At 58.2% G+C, this 24,295-nt stretch overlaps 2 protein-coding genes across 4 annotated transcripts; one reads left to right on the top strand and one right to left on the bottom strand.

Moving 5' to 3' along the window:
- Nucleotides 1–1,499: 1,499 nt before the first annotated feature.
- Nucleotides 1,500–10,238, top strand: KRT18 (keratin 18). The gene is made up of 7 exons (XM_054051354.1): nucleotides 1,500–2,411; nucleotides 5,287–5,369; nucleotides 6,055–6,211; nucleotides 6,300–6,464; nucleotides 7,557–7,682; nucleotides 7,791–8,014; nucleotides 10,054–10,238. Exons 1-7 carry the CDS (start codon nucleotides 1,986–1,988, stop codon nucleotides 10,166–10,168), a joined length of 1,296 nt encoding a protein of 431 aa, XP_053907329.1. The 5' UTR covers nucleotides 1,500–1,985; the 3' UTR covers nucleotides 10,169–10,238.
- Nucleotides 10,239–16,944: 6,706 nt separating this feature from the next.
- On the bottom strand, nucleotides 16,945–23,637 carry ZNF740 (zinc finger protein 740). 3 transcript variants are annotated; one of them, XM_054051463.1, is made up of 8 exons: nucleotides 23,512–23,637; nucleotides 22,193–22,338; nucleotides 21,618–21,749; nucleotides 20,552–20,635; nucleotides 20,369–20,440; nucleotides 20,103–20,226; nucleotides 19,341–19,459; nucleotides 16,945–18,238 (listed from the first exon to the last, which is right to left on the bottom strand). In XM_054051463.1, the coding sequence occupies exons 2-8, from the start codon at nucleotides 22,208–22,210 to the stop codon at nucleotides 18,149–18,151; spliced, it is 639 nt and encodes a 212-aa protein (XP_053907438.1). In that variant the 5' UTR covers nucleotides 22,211–22,338; nucleotides 23,512–23,637; the 3' UTR covers nucleotides 16,945–18,148. The 3 variants fall into 3 exon arrangements, with proteins under 3 accessions (XP_053907438.1, XP_053907440.1, XP_053907439.1); XM_054051465.1 differs by lacking the exon at nucleotides 20,369–20,440; XM_054051464.1 differs by lacking the exon at nucleotides 23,512–23,637 and having other exon boundaries at nucleotides 22,037–22,331.
- Between the last annotated feature and the right edge of the window lie 658 nt (nucleotides 23,638–24,295).

A 24,295-nucleotide genomic window follows, 5' to 3' on the forward strand; every position in this document is an offset into this window, starting at 1 on the left:
TGGGGTAAAAGAGCTGGAATGGGGCAAATGGGGCAGGGATGGTTTGGGGGTGCAGGGATGGGGGTCAGGGATGGTTTGGGGGGGCAGGGATGGGGGTCAGGAATGGTTTTGGGGGGCAGGAATGGTTTTGGGGGGGCAGGGATGATTTGGGGGGTGCAGGGATGGGGGTCAGGGATGGTTTTGGGGGGCAGGGATGGTTGGGGGGCAGGGATAGGGGTCAGAGATGGTTTGGGGGGGCAGGGATGGTTTGGGGGGTGCAGGGATGGGGGTCAGGGATGGTTTTGGGGGGCAGGGATGGGGGTCAGGGATGGTTTTGGGGGGCAGGGATGGTTTGGGGGGGTCAGGGATGGGGGTCAGGGATGGTTTTGGGGGGCAGGGATGGTTTGGGGGGGCAGGGACGGGGGTCAGGGATGGTTTGGGGGGGCAGGAATGGGAGGACAGGGATGGTTTTGGGGGGCAGGGATGGTTTGGGGGGGGTCAAGGATGGGGGGGGGGCTGCTCCGGACCCCTCTTTGCGCAGCACAAAGGCCGCAGTGAGGTCGGGATTGGGCCCCTCCCCCCCCCATTCCCCCCCTTTTTGCCTCACCCGGAGAGCAAATAAACCCGGGAGGGGCCGCGGGGGGGAGGGGGGACAGCACCGACACCGCCATGGACACCCCAACCCCCCCCCCGGACACCCCCAAAACCCCCCCTGGACACCCCCAAACCACCACCCCCCCGTTCCAGTGCCCCCCGAGAACCCCCAAAGAGTGCCTTCGAGGACACCCCCAAAAGAACCCTCTAAAGGGGGAAGGGGGGGGGAGGGGCCATTCCAACGGCATCAGTGGGGGAGGGGAGGGGCTGGGGGGGCACTTGGGGGGTGTCTTGAGCCCCTCCTTCACCCCAGAAGTTGTGGGGCTGAATCCCTCCCTTCGCCCCAGGAGTTATGGGGCTGAGCCCCATCCTTCACCCCACAACTTGTGGGGCTGAGCCCCATCCTTCACCCCACAAGTTATGGGTCTGAGCCCCCCTTCACCCCACAAGTTATGGGTCTGACCCCTCCTTCACCCTACAAGTTATGGGGCTGAACCCATCCTTCACCCCATGACTTGTGGGGCTGAACCCATCCTTCACCCCACAAGTTATGGGGCTGACCTCCCCCCTTCACCCCACAAGTTATGGGGCTGACCCCCCTTCTCCCCACAAGCTGTGGGGCTGAGCCCCTCTCTGGAGCAGAGCCCCGGGCCGGTCCCGCTCCCCCTTTCCCCCCTCCCCCCCTCTGTGGGGCGGAGCTGTGGGGCCCTCCCCTCCCCCTCCCCCCCCCCCGGGCTATAAATATCCGTCTGTCCGTCTGTTGCCACAACCCGTCCGTCTGTCCGCCCGCCCACCCACTCGTCCGTCCTTCTGTCCATCCATCCACTCGACTCTTCCCTCCGTCCATCCGTCCGTCCCTTCCATCCACTCATCCGCCTCTCCGTTGACTCATCCGTCCGTCCGTCCATCCGTCCCTTCGTCTGCTCGACCGCCTCTCCGTCGACTCGTCCGTCTGTCTGTCTGTCCACCCTTCCATCCACTTCTCCATCTCTTTGTCCACCCTTCCATCCGCTCCTCCACCTCTCCATTGACTCTTCCGTCTGTCCACCCTTCCATCCACTCATCCACCTCTCCGTTGACTCGTCCATCTGTCCATCCATCCACCCTTCCATCCACTTGTCCATCTCCTCGTCCATCCATCTCCTTGTCCACCTCTCCGTTGACTCTTCCATCTGTCCGTCTGTCCACCCTTCCATCTGCTCCTCCACCTCTCCGTTGACTCTTCCATCTGTCCACCCACCCACTCCTCCACCTCTCCATCCACTCGTCCATCTGTCCATCCCTCCACCCTTCCATCCTCTCCTCCCTCTCCTTATCCACTCCTCCACTCCTCCGTCCACTCCACCTTCTCTCCCCCCATCCATCCTCTTCTCCACCCGCTCTTCCTTCTCTCCATCCCATCCCGGCTCACCATGAGCGTCTCCCGCAGCAGCAGCGTCCGCTCCACCTCCTCCCACCGTTCTTCTCTCACCTCCACCTTTGGGTCTTCTCGACGGTTGATGACCCCAACGAGCGCCGCCAGCGTCTACGCCGGGGCCGGTGGCTCGGGGTCTCGTGTCTCCGTCACTCGTTCCACCAGTTTCACCACCTCCGCTGGTGGCCACGGAGGTGGTTATGGAACCAAATCCTTGTGGATGGCTTCTGGCGTGGTGACCAACGAGAAGGAGACCATGCAAGACCTCAATGACCGCTTGGCCACCTACTTGGAGAAGGTGAGGACCTTGGAGCAGGACAACCGACGCCTGGAGGTGCAGATCCGTGAGTTCATGGCCAAGAGAGGACCCAACACTCGGGATTGGAGCCACTACTGGGACGTCATCGAGGAGCTGCGGGACAAGGTGGGGTGGCCGTGGGGGACAGGGGTGTCCCCAAGGCTGGGGGAACCATGGGAGGGGGTCCTCAAGGCTGAGGGAACCATAAGCAGTGTTCTCAAGGCTGGTGGAACCATAGGAGGTGTCCTCAAGGCTGGTGGAACCATAAGGGGGTGTCCTCAAGGCTGGTGGAACCATGGGGGGGGGTCCTCAAGGCTGGTGGAACCATAAGGAGGTGTCCCCAAGGCTGGTGGCACCTCGAGATGGGTCTCCAAGGCTGGTGGCACCATAAAGGAGGTGTCCCCAAAGCTGGTGGCACCTAGAGGTGGGTCCCCAAGGCTGGTGGCTTCATAGGGGGCTGTCTCCAAGGCTGGTGGAACAATGGGAGGTGTCCTCAAGGCTGGTGGAACCATGGGAGGGGGGGGGTCCCCAAGGCTGGTGGCTCCATAAGGAGGTGTCCCCAAGGCTGATGGCACCTCGAGATGGGTCTCCAAGGCTGGTGGCACCATAAAGGAGGTGTCCCCAAAGCTGGTGGCACCTAGAGGTGGGTCCCCAAGGCTGGTGGCTTCATAGGGGGCTGTCTCCAAGGCTGGTGGAACCATGGGGTGGGGTCCCCAAGGCTGGTAGAATCATAAGGAGGTGTCCCTAGGGGTGGTGGCACCTCGACATGGGTCCCCAAGGCTGGTGGCTTCATGGGGGGGGGGGGTGTCCCCAAGTCTGGTAGCACCATGGGGTGAGGTCCCAAAGGCTGGTGGCTTCATAGACGGGTGTCCCTAGGGGTGGTGGCATCTAGAGGTGGGTCCCCAAGGCTGGTGGCCCCATAGGGGGTGTCCTCAAGGCTGGTGGCACCGTGGGGAGGATGTCCCCAAGGCATGGTGGCACCTTGAGATGGGTCCCCAGGGCTGGTGGCTTCATAGGGGGTGTCCCCAGGGCTGATGGCTCCATGTGGGGGTGTCCCCAAGGCTGGTGGCACCGTGGGGAGGATGTCCCCAAGGTGTGGTGGCACCTCGAGATGGGTCCCCAAGGCTGGTGGCTCCATGTGGGGGTGTCCCCAAGGCTGGTGGCACTTCGAGATGGGTCCCCAAGGCTGGTGGCACCATAAGGAGGTTTCCCCAGGGCCGGTGGCCCCATGGGGGGTGTCCCCAAGCGTGGTGGCTCCATGTGGGGATGTCCCCAAGTCTGGTGGCCCCATGGGGGGTGTCCCCAGCTCTGGTGTCTCCATAGGGTTTAACCATTAACCGGAGGGGGGGGATGGGTCCGGGTGGCCTTTGTCCCCCAGGATCAGGGGGTGTCCTCTGCCGGGGGCTCCCGGGGGGGCAGTGGGGGTCGGATGTGGCCACCAATCCCTTCCTTGGGCTACCAAACCCCTCCCCCCCCCGGCCATGGCCCCCGGGACACTCCCATCCCCCCCCCCCCTCCCCAGGGTGTGGTTCCCCTCCCCCCCCCAACGCCAGGTGGCACTCGGGAACGGGAGGAGACACGTCCGTATGTCCACGTGTCCGTATGTCCGGGTGGCCACGTGACCACGTGTCCGTGTGTCCGTATGTCCATGTCTCCATATGTCCATGTGCCCATGTGTCCGTGTGTCCATGTCTCCATGTGTCCATATGTCCATGTGTCCGTGTGTCCATATATCCATGTCTCCATATGTCCATGTGCCCATGTGTCCGTGTGTCCATGTCCCCACGTGACCATATGTCTGTCTGTCCATGTCCCCATGTCTCCATATGTCCATATGTCCATGTGTCCATGTCTCCATGTGTCCATGTGTCCATGTCCCCACGTGACCATGTGTCCATATGTCCATGTCTCCATGTGACCATGTGTCCATGTGTCTGTATGTCCGTCTGTCCATGTCTCCATGTGTCCGTGTGTCTATATGTCCATATATCCATGTCTCCATGTGTCCATATGTCCATGTGTCTGTGTGTCCATATGTCCATGTCTCCATATGTCCATGTGCCCATGTGTCTGTATGTCCATGTCCCCACGTGACCATGTGTCCGTCTGTCCATGTCTCCATGTCTCCATATGTCCATGTGTCCATATGTCCATGTATCCATGTGTCCATATGCCCATGTATCCATGTGTCCACATGTCCATGTGTCTGTGTGTCCGTATGTCCATGTCTCCATATGTCCATGTGTCCATATGTCTGTGTCCATGTCTCCATGTCTCCATGTGTCCATATGTCCATATATCCATATGTCCATTTCTCCATATGTCCATGTGCCCATGTGTCCGTGTGTCCATGTCTCCACGTGACCATGTGTCCGTGTGTCCGTATGCCCATGTATCCATGTGTCCACATGTCCACATGTCCGTGTGTCTGTATGTCCATATGTCCATATCTCCATGTGTCCACGTGTCCATATGTCTGTGTGTCCACGTCTCCATGGGTCCGTATGTCCATGTGTCCATATGTCTGTGTGTCTATGTGTCCACGTGTCTGTATGTCCATATGTCCACGTCTCCATGTGTCCGTATTCCATGTGTCCACATGTCCATATGTCTGTGTGTCCATATGTCCATGGCTCCATGTGTCCATACGTCCAAGTGTCCATAAGTCAGTGTGTCCGTATGTCCATGTATCCAAGTGTCCACATGTCTGAATGTCCACACGTCCATGTGTCCATACTTCCATGTGTTCATAATTTGCATGTCTGTGTGTCCATGTTTCCGTGTGTCCGTGTGTCCATGTGTCCATGTGTCCGTGTGTCCGTGTTTCCAGGGCTCCGTGTGTCCGTGTGTCCATGTGTCCGTGTTTCGAGGGCTCCGTGTGTCCGTGTGTCCATGTGTCCGTGTTTCCAGGGCTCCGTGTGTCCGTGTGTCCATGTGTCCGTGTTTCCAGGTGTCCGTGTGTCCGTGTTTCCATGGCTCCGTGTGTCTGTGTCTCCCACAGATCTTCGATGCGGCGGTGGACAACGCTCGCACAGTGCTGCAGATCGACAACGCCCGACTGGCGGCCGATGACTTCCGGGTCAAGTGAGGAGCGGGAACGGAGCCGGATGGGATGGATACGGGAATGGGATGGGGTGGGATGGGATGGAGATGGAGATGGAGATGGAGATGGAAATGGAGATGGAGATGGGATGGGATGGGATGGAGATGGAGATGATGGAGATGATGGAGATGGAGATGGGGATGGAGATGGAGATGGGGATGGGGATGGAGATGGGGATGGGGATGGGGATGGGGTGATGGAGATGAGATGGAGATGGAGATGGAGATGGAGATAGAGATGGAGATGGAGATCAAATGGGATGGAGATGATGGAGATGATGGAGATGGAGATGGAGATGGAGATGGGGGTGGGGTGATGGAGATGAGATGGAGATGGAGATGATGGAGATGAGATGGAGATGGAGATGGAGATGGAGATGGAGATGGGGATGGGGATGGAGATGGAGATGGAGATGGGGATGGAGATGGAGGTGAGATGGAGACAGGGATGGGGATGGGATGGAGATGGAGATGGAGATCAAATGGCATGGGATGGGATGGGATGGGATGGGATGGGATGGGATGGGATGGAGGTGGGATGGGATGGGAATAGTGATGACGATAGAATGGGAACCGGGATGGGAAGAGGAACAGGACAGAGCCGGGTTGGGGTGGGAATGGAGATGGGGACAGGGCCGTGGCTGGAGGCACTCCCGGCTGTCCCCAGGTACGAGGCGGAGTTGGCGATCCACCTCTCGGTGGAGAACGACATCGTGGGGCTGCGCAAGGTCATCGATGACACCAACATGGCGAGGCTGCAGCTGGAGGGGGAGATTGAGTCCCTCAAGGAGGAGCTCATCTTCATGAAGAAGAACCACGAGGAGGTAGAGATGGAGCTGAGGGAGAACCGGGGGGCGGTTCCAGGGCCGGTGGGGACCCCCTGGAGGACATTGTCCCCTCGCTGTCCTCCAGGAGATGAAGAGCCTCCAGGCTCAGGTCTCCGACTCAGCCGTAACGGTGGAGGTGGACGCGCCCAAGTCGCAGGATCTGGGCAAGATCATGGCGGAGATCCGGGCGCAGTACGACGCTCTGGCCCAGAAGAACCTGGAGGACCTGGAGAAGCAATGGGGGCGGCAGGTGGGTCCACGTCCCCTCAAAGCTGAACCCCCGGGAGATCCAGTGGTCTCCAGGCAATGGGAAGGGGGAGGTGATGCTCCATGGAGGTGTCTTCTCTTGGGGGACATCAAACCGAGGTGGACAAGAGGAGGTCCTGAGATGAAGGAGAACCTTGATCTACGGGGCATGGTCCCAGTCTGGTGGGAGCGATCTCCAAAGGTGCCCCATGAGGGCGACTCAACCCAACGGGATCGTGGGCCAACGCTGTGGACCCTCCTAGGAGACCCTTAACCCAGAGCAGACACCGAGCCTGGAGTGGGGACCTCCTCCAAAGGGGATCCATGTGCAACATTGGGGACTTCCTCCGAAGGAAATCTGTCCCCCAGTGGCTCCAACTACACAGTGAAGGTCTTCTCCATGAGGTTCCAACGATGGGGACGTTCCTAGGAGATCTTTATCCCATAGTGGACACCAGGCCCGGAGCAGGAACCTTCTCCAGAGGGTTCCTGGCCCAACATCAGAGACATTCCTAAGAGACCTCTATCTCATGGGGGACCCCAAGACCCAGAGGGGACCTTCTCCAGAGGGTTCCTGGTCCAGGACAGGAGACATATGGGACCATGGCCGTTGGGATCAGCTCTTCCTGGGATGGTGCTGTGGGTCGGAATGGCCGTGGTGGGTCAGGAGGGACCACGGCCGTTGGGGTCAGCTCTTCCTGGGATGGTGCTGTGGGTCGGAGAGGCCATGGTGGGTCAGGAGGGACCACGGCCGTTGGGATCAGCTCTTCCTGGGATGGTGCCGTGGGTTGGAGAGGCCGTGGTGGGTCAGGAGGGACCACAGCCATTGGGATCAGCTCTTCCTGGGATGGAGCTGTGGGTCGGAGTGGCCGTGGTGGGTCAGGAGGGACCACGGCCGTTGTGATCAGCTCTTCCTGGGATGGTGTCGTGGGTTGGAGAGGCCGTGGTGGGTCAGGAGGGACCACGGCCGTTGGGATCAGCTCTTCCTGGGATGGAGCTGTGGGTTGGAGAGGCCGTGGTGGGTCAGGAGGGACCACGGCTGTTGGGGTCATCTCTCCAGCGTTGACCCCCGAACCATATCCATGTGTCCCTCAAGATCACGGAGAGCACCATTGAGATCACGCAGAGCAGTAAGGACATCGACACCGCCCGCAGCACCGTGGTGGACCTCCGTCGCTCCGTCCAGACCTTGGAGATCGATCTGGAGTCCCTTCGCAACCAGGTGCTCCCCTCAATCCCCCCTTAGATCCAAATCCCCCCTTAGATCCAACCCCATGGGACCAATCGAGTGCTCCGGGTGGAGAGCTGAACCCTGGGGTGATGCCTACAGAGAGCCGGTTTGGAGGCCAACCTGGTGGAGGTGGAGAACCGTTACGCCATGGAGGTGGAGCAGGTCAACGGGCTGATCCTTCACACCGAGGCGGAGCTTCTCCAGGTGCGCAACGAGCTCCAGCGTCAAGCCGAGGACTACAATGTCCTCCTCAACGTCAAGGGCCAGTTGGAGGCCGAGATCGCGACCTACCGGCGGCTGTTGGATGGAGGAGATGACTTCAGGTAGAGGGGACAAAGAGGGGGACATCAGGGGTGGAGGCGCGGACTGGGCATGGGGTGGAAAGGGGACAGTGGTGGCTTCCAGTCAGGATGAGACCATGAGGGCTGAGAGGTCCGGGAGCCGTCATCCAGGATGGTCGTGGGATGGAAAGGAGATGGTGGTGGCATCTAAGCAGGATGAGACCCGGAGGTCCTGGTGCCATCACCCAGGATGGTCTGAAGACACCAAGAGGAAGGTGGTGTCCCACCATCTTGAGGTGGGATGTCCTGGTGCCATCAACAAGGATGGTCTTGGGATGGAGAGGAGACAGTGGTGGCATCTAACCAGGATGAGATCTGAGGGGTGGGAGGTCCTGGTGCCACCATTGAGGATGGTCTGGGGATGGAAAGGAGACAGTGGTGGCATCTGACCAGGATGAGACCCAGAGGTCCTGGTGCCATCACCCAGGATGATCTGAGGACACCAAGAGGACCGTGTTGGCATCCAACCAGGATGAGGTCTGAGGGGTGGGAGGTCCTCGTTCCATCATAGGATGGTCTTGGTCTTGGGAAGGGACAGTGGTGACATCCAGTAGGGATGAGTGCCGGTGATGGGATGTCCTGGATCCATCACCCATGGTGCTCTGAGGACACCAAGAGGACAGTGGTGGCATCCAACCAGGATGAGATCTTGGGGGGTGGGATGTCCTGGTGCCATCATCCAGGATGGTCTGGGGACGGAAAGGAGATGGTGGTGGCATCTAACCAGGATGAGGCCCCGAGGTCCTGGTCCCATCACCCATAGTGCTCTGGGGACACCAAGAGGACGGTGGTGGCATCCAACCAGGATGAGATCTTGGGGTGGGAGGTCCTGGTTCCATCATCCAGGATGGTCTTGGGAAGGGACAGTGGTGGCATCCAGTAGGGATGAGTGCCGGTGATGGGATGTCCTGGATCCACCACCCATGGTGCTCTGAGGACACCAAGAGGACAGTGGTGGCATCCAACCAGGATGAGACCTTGGGGTGGGAGGTCCTGGTGCCATCATCCAGGATGGTCTGGGGATGGAAAGGAGACGGTGGTGGCATCTGACCAGGATGAGACCCGGAGGTCCTGGTTCCATCACCCATGGTGCTCTGAGGACACCAAGAGGACAGTGGTGGCATCTAACCAGGATGAGATCTGAGGGGTGGGAGGTCCTGGTGCCACCATTGAGGATGGTCTGGGGATGGAAAGGAGACAGTGGTGGCATCTGACCAGGATGAGACCCAGAGGTCCTGGTGCCATCACCCAGGATGATCTGAGGACACCAAGAGGACCGTGTTGGCATCCAACCAGGATGAGGTCTGAGGGGTGGGAGGTCCTGGTTCCATCATAGGATGGTCTTGGTCTTGGGAAGGGACAGTGGTGGCATCCAGTAGGGATGAGTGCCGGTGATGGGATGTCCTGGATCCATCACCCATGGTGCTCTGAGGACACCAAGAGGACAGTGGTGGCATCTAACCAGGATGAGACCCGGAGGTCCTGGTGCCATCACCCAGGATAGTCTGAGGACACCAAGAGGACGGTGGTGGCTTCCAACCAGGATCAGATCTTGAGGGGTGGGATGTCCTGGTTCCATCATCCAGGATGGTCTTGGGATGGAAAGGAGACGGTGGTGGCATCTAACCAGGATGAGACCTGGAGGTCCTGGTGCCATCACCCATGGTGCTCTGGGGACACCAAGAGGACAGTGGTGGCATCTAACCAGGATGAGATCTTGGGGTGGGAGGTCCTGGTCCCATCACCCAGGATGGTCTGAGGACACCAAGAGGACGGTGGTGGCATCTAACCAGGATGAGATCTTGGGGGTGGGATGTCCTGGTCCCATCCTCCAGGACACTCTGGTGGACAATGGTGAGACCTGGGAGCTGGGACATCCCACCCCAACCTCCAGGATGGTCGAGATCCATCATCTCTTGGTCTCTTGGGGTGGAGAAGGAGGAGAGAGGGGACAGATCTGGTGGAACCAGGTGGGAAGAGGACCTCCCATCGCCCCTGAGCCGCCCTCTCCCACCCCACAGCCTGAGGGACGCTCTGGAGAAGGAGACCACGTCCACCACGCAGAGGAGCACTCAGAGGGTGGTGGACGGGAAGGTGGTGGTGGAGACCAAAGAGGTGAAGGTGAGGACGTACTGAGCCATCGGAGGGGACACCGTGGAGCGCCGACCGCCGGGAGGTCCCCAACGTCAATAAAATGGCACTGTCCCACCCGGAGAGACCTTCCGGCCTCGTGTCTCCTTCTCCTCTGGGGTTTGGGTCAATGGGGAGAGGGATCAGGGGGGAAACTGAGGCACAGGGGGGTCAGGAGATGGAGATATGGAGATATGGAGATGGGACACGTGGGTGGGTGGAGGGAGGGAGGGAGGGGTGGAAAATGGATGGACAATGGATGGAGGGATGGATATCGGTGCATTGCACATGAATATCGGTGCATTCACACGGATATCAGTGCATTGCACATGGATATCGGTGCATTGCACATGGATATCGGTGCATTTACACGGATATCAGTGCATTGCACATGGATATCGGTGCATTGCACATGGATATCGGTGCATTTACACGGATATCAGTGCATTGCACATGGATATCGGTGCATTGCACATGGATATCGGTGCATTTACACGGATATCAGTGCATTGCACATGGATATCGGTGCATTCACACGGATATCAGTGCATTGCACATGGATATCGGTGCATTGCACATGGATATCGGTGCATTTACACGGATATCAGTGCATTGCACATGGATATCGGTGCATTCACATGGTTATTGGTGCATTGCACACGGATATTGGTGCATTGCACATGGATATCGGTGCATTCACATGGATATTGGTGCATTGCACATGGATATTGGTGCATTCACATGGATATCGGTGCATTGCACATGGATATTGGTCCATTGCACATGGATATCGGTGCATTCACATGGATATTGGTGCATTGCACATGGATATTGGTGCATTCACATGGATATCGGTGCATTGCACATGGATATTGGTCCATTGCACATGGATATCGGTGCATTCACATGGATATCGGTGCATTGCACATGGATATTGGTGCATTGCACACGGATATCGGTGCATTCACATGGATATCAGTGCATTTACACGGATATCGGTGCATTGCACACGGATATCGGTGCATTGCACACGGATATTGGTCCATTGCACACGGCTATCGGTGCACTCGCACACATATGTGTCCCTCCCTCGGCCGCTCCCGCCCCTCCGCCCCCCCCTCCCGCTGGCGGTGCGCGCGGCGCCACCAACCACAGAATCATCTCCCGCCTTTAGGCCCCGCCCCTCGCGCGAGCCAGGAGAAGGGGGGGGGGGCAGGGAAAGTACTTCTTTCCACAAGTCTTTCTACAAGTACATTAACAGGAAAAGGAGGACGAGGGAGAATATCCAGTCTCTATTGGATGCAGAAGGAATAACAGTGGCAGGGGATAAGGACAAGGCTGAGGTACTTAATGCCTTCTTCGCCTCAGTCTTTAATAGCAAAGAAAGTTGTTCCTTCTGTGTACAAATCCAGGAGTTAGAGGGGCAGATTGAGGCTCCCGTGATCCAAGAGGAGGCGGTTAGAGACTTGCTTGCCCAGCTAGACGCCCACAAGTCTATGGGGCCGGATGGGATCCACCCAAGAGTATTGAAGGAACTGGCGGATGTCCTTTCCAAACCCCTATCCATCATCTTCCAGAGGTCCTGGCTGACTGGGGAAGTTCCACTAGACTGGAGGCTGGCTGATGTTGTGCCCATCTACAAGAAGGGTTGCAGAGAGGATCCGGGAAACTACAGGCCTGTCAGTCTGACCTCAGTGCCAGGGAAAGTCATGGAACAGGTGATCTTGAGTGCTATCATGAAGCACACGCAAGAGAACCGGGTGATCAGGCCCAGTCAACACGGGTTTACAAAAGGCAGATCTTGCCAAACTAACCTGATCACCTTCTATGACAAAATCACTCAACTACTGGATGGGGGAAAGGCTGTGGATGGAGTCTTCTTGGACTTCAGTAAAGCCTTTGACACAGTTTCTCACAGCATTCTGCTTCAGACACTGTCAGCCTCCGGCCTGGACAGGCGCACACTCTCCTGGGTTGAAAACTGGTTGGATGGCCCAGAGAGTGGTGGTCAATGGAGTTAACTCCAGCTGGAGGCCAGTCACAAGTGGAGTTCCTCAGGGCTCGGTACTGGTCCAGCTCTGTTCAATGTCTTTATCAATGACCTGGATGAAGGCATTGAGTGCACCCTCAGCAAGTTTGCGGATGACACTAAGCTGGGAGGAAGTGTGGATCTGCTGGAGGGTAGGGAGGCTCTGCAAAGGGATCTTAACAGGCTGGACTGCTGGGCTGAGGCCAATGGCATGAGGTTCAACAAGGCCAAATGCCGGGTCCTGCACTTGGGGCACAACAACCCTGTGCAGCTACAGACTGGGGGAAGAGTGGCTGGAGAGCTGCACGGAGGAGAAGGACCTGGGGGTGATGGTTGACAGCCGACTGAACATGAGCCAGCAGTGTGCCCAGGGGGCCAAGAAGGCCAACGGCATCTTGGCTTGGATCAGAAATGGGGTCACCAGCAGGGCCAGGGAGGGGATTCTCCCTCTGTACTCAGCACTGGTGAGACCGCACCATAAGTACTGTGTTCAGTTCTGGGCCCCTCACCACGAGAAGGATGTTGAGGCTCTGGAGTGTGTCCAGAGAAGAGCAACGAAGCTGCTGAGGGGGCTGGAGAACGTCTGACGAGGAGCGGCTGAGAGAGCTGGGGGTGTTTAGGCTGGAGAAGAGGAGGCTGAGGGGAGACCTTATTGCTCTCCACAACTGCCTGAAAGGAGGGTGTGGAGAGGAGGGCGCTGGGCTCTTCTCCCAAGTGACAGAGGACAGGACAAGAGGGAATGGCCTGAAGCTCCGTCAGGGGAGGGTCAGAATGGATATCAGAAAAAAATTCTTCACAGAAAGAGTCATTGGGCACTGGAGCAGCTGCCCAGGGAGGGGGTCGATTCGCCTTCCCTGGAGGTGTTTAAGGAACGGGTGGATGAAGTGCTGAGGGCCATGGTTTAGGGAGTGTTAGGAATGGTTGGACTCCATGATCCAGTGGGTCCTTTCCAACCTGGTGATTCTGGGATTCACTGCATGTCCCGCCCCATGGCCGAGGGCGCGCTCAGCGCTGGGCCCTGAGAAGCGGGGCAGGTGCTCCTTCAGACCAGAGGGGGTTTCTGCTGCCGGTGCAGCACCCCAGGAACACAGCCGGGGTCCCCCAACCCTGGGGGCACAGACAAGACCCTGTGGCACCCAGACTCCCACTCTAGGGATACAGCCGAGGTCCCTCAGCTGTCAGACCATAATGCAGGGAAGGCAGGCAGAACTGCCAGGGGCCCAAGAAGGAGCAGAAGTTCAGCCAAGCTGCAACATGGAGGTGGTGGCAGCTCTTTGCCAGACCCCTTTGGACTTGCAGGATGTTTTTCAAGACCTACAGGACCCCTCTTAGACCTGGTTGTCTTAGAGTGGTCCTGGAAGGCTTTAAAGTGGTCTCAAAGCGCTCTAGCGGGGTCCTGGGGGTCCTAGAGGGGTCCTGGAAGGCCTTAAAGGGGTCCCATGAACCACTAGAGGGGTCCAGAGGATCTTACATGGGTCCTAGAATGCTCGAAAGAGGCTCCAGGGGGCTCTAGAGAGATCCAGAGGGTCTTAGATGGGTCCTAGAAGGCCCTGTTGGGTGGGGGGGCTCTATGGGGCGGGGGGGGGGGGTGTCTCTGTGGGGCAGAGGGAGGGTCTATGGGGCTGGAGGGGTTCTGTGGGTCAGAGTGGGGTCTATGGGGTATGGCTCTATGGGGCAAGGCAGGGGACTCTGTGGGTCCGGGGGGGGGGGGGGCTCTGTGGGTCTGACCGTGCCCCACAGGTGCCCCAATGGCTGCAGGGGCTGGCGCTGTGAGTGCGAGGTCTCGGCGGGGGGGGGGGGGGGTCCCTGGGGTGCAGCCCCCCCATCCCTCAACAGCACCCGCTCCCCCTGCAGCAGCTGCCAAAGGCACCAGGGGCTGCTCTGCAGGGGGGGGGCCGGGGGAAGACATGGGGGGAACAGGGACATGGGGGGCTGCTTTGCGGGGGGGGGGGGGGGCACACATGGGGGGGACAGGGATACATGCGGCTGCTCTGAGGAGGGGGGGACGGGGGAGGGCATGGGGACAGGAGGGATAGGGACATGGGGGGCTGCTCTGAGGAGGGAGGTATGGGGGGGGGGGGACAAGGGAATAAGGAGGACCCAGGGGGCAGGTGAACAGGGGCATAAGGACACAGGTTGGGGGGACCTGGGGGATGGTGGCCATACTGGGGGGCTCCTCCTCGTTCCTGTCCCTGGGGGGTCCCATCCACATCCCACCAAGTGTCCCGTGGTTCCTCGTCCCACCACGGGCTCCCATCCCACCACGGGTTCCCATCCCACCATGGGTTCCTGTCCCACCATGGCTTCTGTCCCACCACGGGAACCCATCCCACCAAGTGCCCCATGGGTTCCTGTCCTACTATAAGTTCCCATCCCACCAAGTGTCCCATCATGGATTCCTGTCCCAACATAGGTTCTGTTCCACCACAGGTTCCTGTCCCACCATGGGTTCCCATCCCACCATGGTTTCTGTCCCACCATGGGTTCCCATCCCACCACAGGTTTCTGTCCCACCATGGGTTCCCATCCCACCATGGTTTCCCATCCCACCAAGTGTCCCACCACGGGTCCTCGACCCACCATGGGTTCTGTCCCATGATGGGCCCCCACCCCGGGATGCTGGACCCCAAGGGACCCCCATATCACCCCCCCAGGATGCTGGGACCCAGGGACCCCCATGTCCCCCATCCCAGGATGCTAAGACCCCCATTTTCCCCCCCCACCCCGGGATGCTGGACCCCAAGGGACCCCCATATCGCCCCCCCCAGGATGCTGGGACCCAAGGATCCCCATGTCCCCCCCCAGGACCATGGGACCTCTCCCCACTCGGGATGCTGGACCCCAGGGACCCCCACGTCGTCCACCTCTCAGGAATGCTGGGACACAGGGACTCCCCTGTCCCCCCGCCCCAGGACCCCCTCCCCACAACCTGGGGTGACCTCCTGGCTGAAAGGGGGGGGGGGGGGGGTCCTTGCCCATATCCCTGGAGACCCCCCCCCTAATTACTGGGGATCCCTAAATCCCCTCCCCATCCTTGGAGACCCCCCCCTAATTACTGGGGATCCCTAAATCCCCTCCCCATCCTTGGAGACCCCCCCTAATTACTGGGGATCCCTAAATCCCCTCCCCATCCTTGGAGACCCCCCATATTCCTGGAACTCCACCCCCCCCAATCTCTGGGGTTGCCTAAACCCCCTCCTCATCGCTTGGATCCCCTCCCATAATCTCTGGGGACCCCCCCCATCCCCAGGGATTCCTAAATCCCTTCCCCATCCTTGGGGACCCCCCCATATCCCTGGGAACCCCCCCCAAATCCCTGGGGATGCCTAAACCCGCTCCTCATCACTTGGACTCCCTCCCACATCCCTGGGGACTCCCCCCATCCCCAGGGATCCCTAAACACCCCTCCCCGCGCTCAATAAAAGGCCCCAATGCCAATCAAATGTCATTAAAAGAAGGGAAAAGGGCATTAAAGGAGGGGAAAATCTGAATTAAAACAAGGGCAATCCGAAATACCAGAGGAATAACGGAATTAGAGGTGGAAAAATTCGAATTAAAGGAGAAAAAATTGGAATTAGAGGATGGAAAATTAGAATTAAAGGAGAAAAATGGCATTAAAGCAGGGGAAACTGGAATTAAAGGAGGGGAAAAGTAGAATTAAAAGAGGGGAAAAGTAGAATTAAAGGGGGGGAAATGGCATTAAAGGAGGGGAAATGGCATTAAAGGAGGGGAAATGGCATTAAAGGAGGGGAAATGGCATTAAAGGAGGGGAAATGGTACTAAAGGAGGGGATAATCAGAATTAAAGGGGGGAAATAGCATTAAAGGAGGGGATAATTGGAATTAAAGAGGGGAAAATCGGGATTAAAGGGGGAAATGGGATTTAAAGGGGGAAATGGGATTTAAAGGGGGGAAATTAAAAGAGGTGAAATGGCGTTAAAGGAGGAGAAAAATAGAATTAAAGGGGGGAAATTGGAATTAAAGGGGGGAAAACTGGAATTGAAGGAGGATCAGAATTAAAGGGGGAAAATTGAGATTAAAGGGGGAATCAGAATTAAAGGGGGAAAATTCAGGATTAAGGGGAAAAATCAGGATTAAGAGGGGAAGAACTGGGATAAAAGGAGGGGAAATGGTACTAAAGGAGGGGATAATCTGGAATTAAAGGGGGGAAATGGCATTAATGGAGGGGATAATTGGAATTAAAGGGGGAAATGGCAATTAAAGGGGGGAAAAATTGGAATTAAAGGAAGCGAAAAGGCATTAAAGGATGGGGAACTGGAATTAAAGGATGGGAAATTGGAATTAAAAGGGGGATATTGGAACTAAAGGGGGGAAATTGAAATTAAAGGGGGGAAACTGAAATAAAAGGGGGAAATCAGAATTAAAAGTGGGGGAATCAGAATTAAAAGTGGGGGAAATGGCTTTGGGGAGGGGCTGGGGAAGCCTGCAGAGAGGGGAGGAGGTGCTGGGGGGTCCCAGGAGGTTCTTGGGGGGAGTCCAGGAGGTGTTGGGGTGCTGGGGGGGGGGATCAGATCCCAGCCCCCTCCACCATTAAGAAGCCAAGCTGGGTTATAAAAAGAAAAAAAACCCGACAAGTTTTTATTTAAATAAACCCTAAAGGCGGGGGGAGGACGACGACATGGGGAGGGGAAAGGAGGGCAGCAGGCTGGGGGGGGGGACAGCTTAGAAAAAACTACAGTTTAAAAGTCACCCTGCCCCCCCCCGCCCCCTCCTCCCACCCTCCCATAGCAAAATAAGTGTATTAAACCCCAAAAATACAACCAAAATCCACCCCACCCCCCCAAAAAAAAGGGAAACGTGGGGAGCAAGCGCGGGGCAGGATGCAGCCGCTGCCGTTTGGCAAAGCCAGTTTCGCTCCCAGTTTTACTCAGCTCCCCTGCTGTTTTTCTCATGATGGGGAAGGCCCCCCCCCCCCCCCCCAAAAAAATCCACATCCGGCCCCCTGCCCCAAAATCCCAGAGAGATTTTGCGGGGGGGGGGGTGGCACTCAGCTGCCCAAGGTGAAGCTTCTCCTGCAGCACCTATTGGAGGGGCAGCAAAATGGGGTAGGGATTCCCCAAATAGGGGGTGAGGGGGATCCCCAAATTGGAGGGGGGAATTCCCAAATAGGGGGGGGGGATCCCAAACTGGGGGCGGTCCCCATGTAGGATCAACGGAGACTGCACAACCCACCCCCACCCTGTGGTGCCAGTCTGGCTCTCAGCAGTGCTGGAATGGGAATAGGGTGCCAAAAGCGGGGAGGGGGGCACCAAATTCAGCCCCTTTGCACCCCCCCACTGGCATGAGCCAGGGAGCATAGCAGTCTGTCTTTTCTTGGCAGGGGGGATGACAGAATGGTCCTCCAGTCTTCTCCAGCATTCCCAGAGTGTGGAATTGGAAGGAGCTGGGGACCCCCTCCAGGGCTGGGAGATGGATGGGGGGAGAGGTCTCCATGCCCCCCCACACACACATACACACAAAAAAAAGAAGATACCCCCCCTCCCAAAATTCATGAAGAACCAGTAAAACAGGGGGCGGCCAAACCAGGATGGGCCCCCCCCTCACCGCCACAATGCTGCCAGCACTGAGAATTCCTCTTTTTCTGCTCCAAAAGCAGGTTGGAAAGCGGATTTTCCCAGCAGGGCCCCCTCCAGCTCGAAAAAGCATCTGGGGCTTGGCTCGGAGACTTTCCTGAGGAGGGGGGGGCGGGATATAGTAATAAAATGGTGGGGGGAATGGTAAAGAAGAGGGAATTTTCTCGGCAGCAGCTCCTGCTGGGTCTATCTGTCTTGGCTGCCAAGTTGTGTCCAGTGCCGTTGGCTGGAAATCGGAGCCAGAATTGGGGGGGAAATCCAGGAAAACCGGAGAAAGAGGAGGAAAAGCACAAGGCGGGGGAAGGAAAAAAGTTCCCCCCCCTCCCCGACAGCTGCCGTCAGCATTCCGGGCTCTGCTTGGCTCCTAAAGCAACAGCTGGGAGTCGGGGGTCTTGGTTTGGCAACCTTGGCACATTCGTTTGTGTCTGAGGAGCCGATCTGTGCGGGAGAAGCTCTGCGGAGAGGAAGGGGGGGTCAGGAGAGCCTGGGGGGGATGTCACAGAATCATAGAATGGTTCAGGTTGGAAAGGACCTTAAAGATCATCCAGTTCTAACCCCCAGCCATGGGCAGACATCTCCCACTGGGTCAGGGGCTCCAAGGCCCATCCAACCTGGCCTTGAACACCTCCAGGAATGGGGCAGCTACAACTTCCCTGGGCAACCTGGGGCAGGGCCTCCCCACCCTCATGGGGAAGAAATTCTTCCTAAAGTCCAGTCTAAATCTGCCCCTCTCCAGTTTATCCCCGCTCCCCCTCATCCTATCACCACAAGCCTTCGTGAACAGCCCTTATCCAGCTTTCCTGGAGCCCCTTCCGGTACTGGAAGGTCGCCATAAGATCTCCTCAGAGCCTTCTCTTCTCCAGGCTGAACAACCCCAACTCTCTCAGCCTGTCCTGGTACAGGAGGTGCTCCAGCCCTCAGATCATCTTTGTAGCCTCCTCTGTACCCATTCCAACAGCTCCATCTCCTTCTTATGTTGAGGATTCCAGAACTGGACACAGTATTCCAGGTAAGGTCTCACAAGAGAGGAGCAGAGGGGCAGAATCCCCTCCCTCCCTGCTGGCTGCGCTGCTTTGGATGCAGCCCAGGACACGGTTGGTTTCTGGGCTGCGAGCACACGTTGCCGGCTCATGCCCCGACCCAGGTGCAGGACCTTGCCCTTGGCCTTGTTGAACCTCATGAGGTTCTCACAGCCCCACTTCACCAGCTGTCCAGGTCCCTCTGGATGACATCCCATCCTTCCACTGTGGCAACTACACCCCTCAGCTTGGTGTCACGTCCAAACATGACCTTGATGACGGTGCCCTCGATCTCGCTGTCCATATCATTGATAAAGATATTAAACAGAACTGGTCCCAGTACAGACCCCTGAGGGACACCACTGATCACGGATCCCCATCTGGACTTGGAACCATTGACCACTACTCTTTGAATATGACCATCCAACCAGTTTCTTATCCACCGAACAATCCACCCATCGAATTCATCTCTCTCTGATTGAGAGAGAAGGATGTTGTGGGGGATTCTCCCATGGATTTGCCCCCCCCGAGCAGTACCTGCATGCAGCGCTCGCACTGGTAGGGTTTCTCGCCGCTGTGGACGCGCTTGTGGCGCTCCAGGTGGTATTTCTGGATGAAGCGCATGTCGCAGACGTCGCATTCAAAGGGCTTCTCACCTGGGGGGGGGGGGGTAGGGGGTAATTAAAACTCGTTAGGGGAGCTGCTAACGAAGTCGGGTACCGGTGTGGATGAGGATGTGTCTCTTGAGGCATCGCCAGGGACCCTAAACCCCATCCCCATTCTCAGACCCCCTCCATCTCAAGGACCCCCCCTCCTACATCGTGTGCTCACTCCCTTCTGCACTCAACAGAAGGCACCAATGCCAATAAAACGGCATTAAAGAGGGGAAATGGGAATTAAAAGGACAGGGGAAACGAATTAAAAGGAGGGGGGAAATGGGAATTAAAAGGAGGGGGGAAATGGGAATTAAAAGGAGGGGGGAAATGGGAATTAAAAGGAGGGGGGAAATGGGAATTAAAAGGAGGGGGGAAATGGGAATTAAAAGGAGGGGGGAAATGGGAATTAAAAGGAGGGGGGAAATGGGAATTAAAAGGAGGGGGGAAATGGGAATTAAAAGGAGGGGGGAAATGGGAATTAAAAGGAGGGGGGAAATGGGAATTAAAAGGAGGAGGGAAATGGGAATTAAAAGGAGGGCGGAAATGGGAATTAAAAGGAGGGCGGAAATGGGAATTAAAAGGAGGGCGGAAATGGGAATTAAAAGGAAGGAAGATGGCATTAAAGGAGGGGAAAGTGGTGTACCAGTGTGGATGAGGATGTGTCTCTTGAGATGGTAGCTGCTGCGGAAGGCGCCGAAGCAGTGCTCGCAGATGAAGTTCTTGGGAATGCTGAGCTGGAAGGAGCCGTTCCGTTTGATCACCATCACCTAGGGGGGGGCAGAGACCCCCGTCAGCGGGGAGGGGGCACCGCCTGCCCCTCCCTGGGGCCCCCTCCCCGCCACCCTGCGCCTGCCAGAGCCGCGGGAAGCGTCCTCCTCCTCCTCCTCCTTCTCCTGCGGGGCGGCAAACCTGGCTGCCGAGGCGGGATCCTCTCCGGGAGGAGCGGCTGGGTCCCTCGGCGCCTGCCACCCGCTTGCGGCGCTGGCACGGGGAGGGAGGGAGGGAGGGTGAGATGCGCCGGTTGTGCCCAAACCGCACCCGATCCCACCCAAACCATGCCCGATCCCTGCCCAAACCGCACCCCCGACCTGCCTTCTTAATGGATTTCTTGGGCTGTGAGGCCTCGGGCGTCTCGTCCTCCTTGCGGCTGCGCGGCTTCTCATCCTGACGCAGCGCCTGCAGAGATAGGGGCATTAGAGGTGCCAAAATGGGATTAGAGGGGGAAAAATCGAATTAAAGGAGCAAAAAGCAGAGCTCCAGGGGCAAAAAGCAGAGCTCAAGGGGCGAAAATCAAATTAAAGGAGAAAAAATTGGAGCTCAAGGGGGAAAAGTGGAACTCGACAGCAAAAAGCAGCGCTTGAGGGGTGAAAATCAAATTAAAGGAGCAAAAAGTGAAGCTCGAGGGGTAAAAAGGGGAGCTCGAGGGGCTAAAATCAAATTAAAGGAGCAAAAAGTGGAGCTTGAGGGGGAAAAGCGGAGCTTGAGGGGCGAAAATCAAATTAAAGGAGCAAAAAGTGGAGCTTGAGGGGGAAAAGTGGAGCTCGAGGGGCGAAAAGCAGAGCTCTAGGAAGGAATGGAGGGAAAATGGGATTAAAGGAGAATGAAATCAAACTAAAGGGAGGAAAATAGAATCGAAGGAGGGAGAAGTGGAATTAAAGAAGGAAAACTTCAAGATAAAGAAGGAAAACTTCAAGATAAAGAAGGAAAACTTCAAGATAAAGAGGAAAAATGGAGTGAAGCAAGGGAAAATGGCATTAGAGGGGGAAAATCGGAATTAAGGGAGGGAAAACAGCATCGATGGGGAAACTGGCATCAATGGGGAGGGGAAACTGGAATTAAGGGAGGGAAGATGGCATCAACAGAGGGGGAAAAGGCATCAGCAGAGGGGGAAATGGCATCAGAAGGGGATAAATCAGAATTAAGAGAGGGAAATTGGAATTAAAGAAAATTGGAATTAAAGGAGGGAATATCGGAATTAAAGGAGGGAATATTGGAAATAAGGAGGGAAAATGGCATTAAAAGATGGAAAAGTGACATTAAAAGATGGGAACGTGACATTAAAAGGCGAGAAGGTGGCATTAAAGGAAAGAAAATGGCAGCAATGGGGGGGAAGCGGAGCGGAGGGCAGTGCAGATGTGGCTCATGGCGGTGCCCGTACCAGCACGTCAGGGCTGCCGCCCCGGTCGCAGCTCTCGCCCGCCTTGGCGCTCTGCTTGGGCATCATCTTCTTGCTGGCCAGGGTGGGGACGAGGCAGACGCCGGAGAGGCCCTCGCAGGCCAGCAGGCTCGCCTGCGGAGAGCGGAGAGGGGCCCTGCTCCAGCACCCCCCCGGCGGCCCCCCCTCCCTACGACCCCCTCCCCGCACCCCAAAACACACCAAACAAATCAAACCCCCCCCTTTTTGTGGTGGGGGCCCCGTCACGAGGGCCCTAACGGCTACCGGGAGAGGTCGGGCGATGCCTGGCAGGACACGCTGCGGGGACGCCGCGGAGGGGAACCACGCCGGGCGCGCGCTTCCCCCTCCCTGCTGGGCTTCGGAGAGCTCGGGGAACGGGTGGGAAAATTGGGGCTCATTACCTGAGCCATCTTGTGTCTGTCTGTCTGTCTGTCCTCGACAAACGGATTGCGACAGTTCCTTGGCCTTAACGCTCGCCCAGGAACAGCGCGTTTTTAACGATAGAAAGGAGGGTTTCAGGTTAATGGATTTTATGTTTTGCCGGGTTCATCCAGTACCCGCCACTTCGCCGACATCTTGACCACGGGCTCCTTCCTCAGCCCCTGGGGGGGGGGGCGGCCGCCGCCCCCACCGCTGCCGCTTACAGGGGGCGCATCCCCGGTGCCCGCGTGGGGGGACAACGGCGTCGCCCTTGGGTCTTCGCCTGTGGGAAGGGAGGGGGGGTTATGGGGCAGGAGGGGATATGGATAGGGGAGGTTATGGGTCATCGGGGCCCAGGTCTTTGCCTGAAAATAGGGAGGGGGGGTTACGGCGCAGGGGGGGCCTGCAGGGGCAGGGGGGGGGCAGGTTTTTGTCTGCAAGAAGCGAAGGGGGATTATGGGGCAGGGGGTTATGGGGAGGGGGGCCTGCAGGGCTGGGAAGGGGGTGGAGGGCCAGGTCTTTGCCTGCAGGAAGGGGGGGGGGGTGTTACGGGGCACGGGGGCCCTGCAGGGGCAGGAACGGGGTGACTTGTGGGGCACAGGGAGAAGAGAGGGAGGTGTGAAGGAGATGCCAGGGGGCAGGAGAGGACCCTAGGGTGGGGAGTCGCAGGGGGGTGATGGGGGGGCCCTGCCGAGGTGAGGGGGGGCAGGTCTTCACCTGGAAGAAGGGAGGGGCGATTAAGGGGAGGGGGGATTAAGAGGTGGAGGGGGCCCTGCAGGTGTGGGAAGGAGGTGAGAGAATGGGGGGCATAGGGAGAAAAGAGAGAGGTGACAAGGGGGCAGGAGGGGATCCTGGTGGGGAGTCTCAGGGGGTGATGATCGGGGGGGATGAGGGGAAGGGGGGATATGGGGTAGAGGTGGGCCCTGCAGGAGGGGGGAAGGGGGTGGGAGAATGAGGGGAGACGCGGGGGGCACAGGGAGAAAAGAGGGAGGTGGGAAGAGGGTGACAAGGGGGCAGGAGGGGACCCTGGGGTGGGGGCTGCCGGAAGGGGTGATGAGGTGAGAGGGCATCACGAAGTGAGGGGTTCTTGGAGGGGATGAACCCTCTTTGTAAGAGGTGTCACTGAGGAGGGGGGGCACACAGGGGAGGCGGGGGTGACATGGGGGCAGAGGGGCGTCCCGGGAGGGGGTGGCTGTGATCCCCACTCGGGATCCGCACGGGGATTCCGGGGTGGCCCCAGGGGAGGGTGAGAGAACCCCCGTCCATACAGGGGCCGCCCCCGGTGGGTCCCACAGCGCCTGCGCGCTGGCCACAACCCCTCCGCGGTCCCCCCCCTCCGGTTCCCGTTCCCGCCCGGGTGGGGGCGGGGCGGCAGGGCCGTCCGGCGAGGCTCGCTATCGCCCCCCCCACCAACCGGGCCCCGCTGCCCCCCGGCCCGGGGGAGGCGGGCCCATACCTGCCGCGGTCCCTCCGCGCTCCGCTCCGCGCCGCCCCGCGAGCTCACGAACTGCAGCCCCGGTTCCCCCGGCCTCGGCCGCCGCCGCCGGCCCGGAACCGGAAACAACAGCGCAGGATGGCGCTTCCTGTTGGGGCAGGGCGGAAAGGGAAAAGCAGGGAGGGGGCGCACATGCGCATTGCCGTACGACGAAGCCGCGCGCCGCCATCTTGAAACCGGGCAGTGTAAGCTGGGGCTGAAGCCCCTGTACTAAAGGTTTGGGGTGGAAGAGACCTCGAAGCCATCCAGCTCCACCCCTGCCATGGGCAGGGACCTCCCACTGGGTCAGGGGCTCCAAGGCCATCCAACCTGGCCTTGGACACCTCCAGGAATGGGGCAGCCACGAACTTCCCTGGGCAACCTGGGGCAGGGCCTCCCCACTCTCATGGGGAAGAAATTCTTCCTAAAGTCCAGTCTAAATCTGGCCCTCTCCAGTTTATCCCCGCTCCCCCTCATCCTATCACCACAAGCCTTCGTGAACAGCCCTTCTCCAGCTTTCCTGGAGCCCCTTCAGGTACTGGAAGATCGCCATAAATCTCCTCAGAGCCTTCTCTTCTCCAGGCTGAACAAGCCCAACTCTCTCAGCCTGTCCTCGTACAGGAGGTGCTCCAGCCCTCAGATCATCTTTGTAGCCTCCTCTGTACCCATTCCAACAGCTCCATCTCCTTCTTATATTGAGGATTCCAGAACTGGACACAGTATTCCAGATGAGGTCTCACAGGAGAGGAGCAGAGGGGCAGAATCC

This window comes from Cuculus canorus, chromosome 29, assembly GCF_017976375.1.
Source record: "Cuculus canorus isolate bCucCan1 chromosome 29, bCucCan1.pri, whole genome shotgun sequence".
Taxonomy (NCBI): Eukaryota; Metazoa; Chordata; class Aves; order Cuculiformes; family Cuculidae; genus Cuculus; species Cuculus canorus.

Bases quoted from the DNA above. Each gene is read 5' to 3' on its own strand.
- KRT18 (XM_054051354.1), top strand. From the start codon at position 1,986: ATGAGCGTCTCCCGCAGCAGCAGCGTCCGCTCCACCTCCTCCCACCGT. The intron at 5,370-6,054 runs GTGAGGAGCGGG...GGCTGTCCCCAG, and splicing joins GCCGATGACTTCCGGGTCAA to GTACGAGGCGGAGTTGGCGA. The intron at 6,465-7,556 runs GTGGGTCCACGT...GTGTCCCTCAAG, and splicing joins AGAAGCAATGGGGGCGGCAG to ATCACGGAGAGCACCATTGA.
- ZNF740 (XM_054051463.1), bottom strand. The intron at 20,227-20,368 runs GTTTGCCGCCCC...GCCCCCCCCTAG, and splicing joins GATCCCGCCTCGGCAGCCAG to GTGATGGTGATCAAACGGAA. The intron at 19,460-20,102 runs GTACACCACTTT...CCCCCCCCCCAG, and splicing joins ACACATCCTCATCCACACTG to GTGAGAAGCCCTTTGAATGC.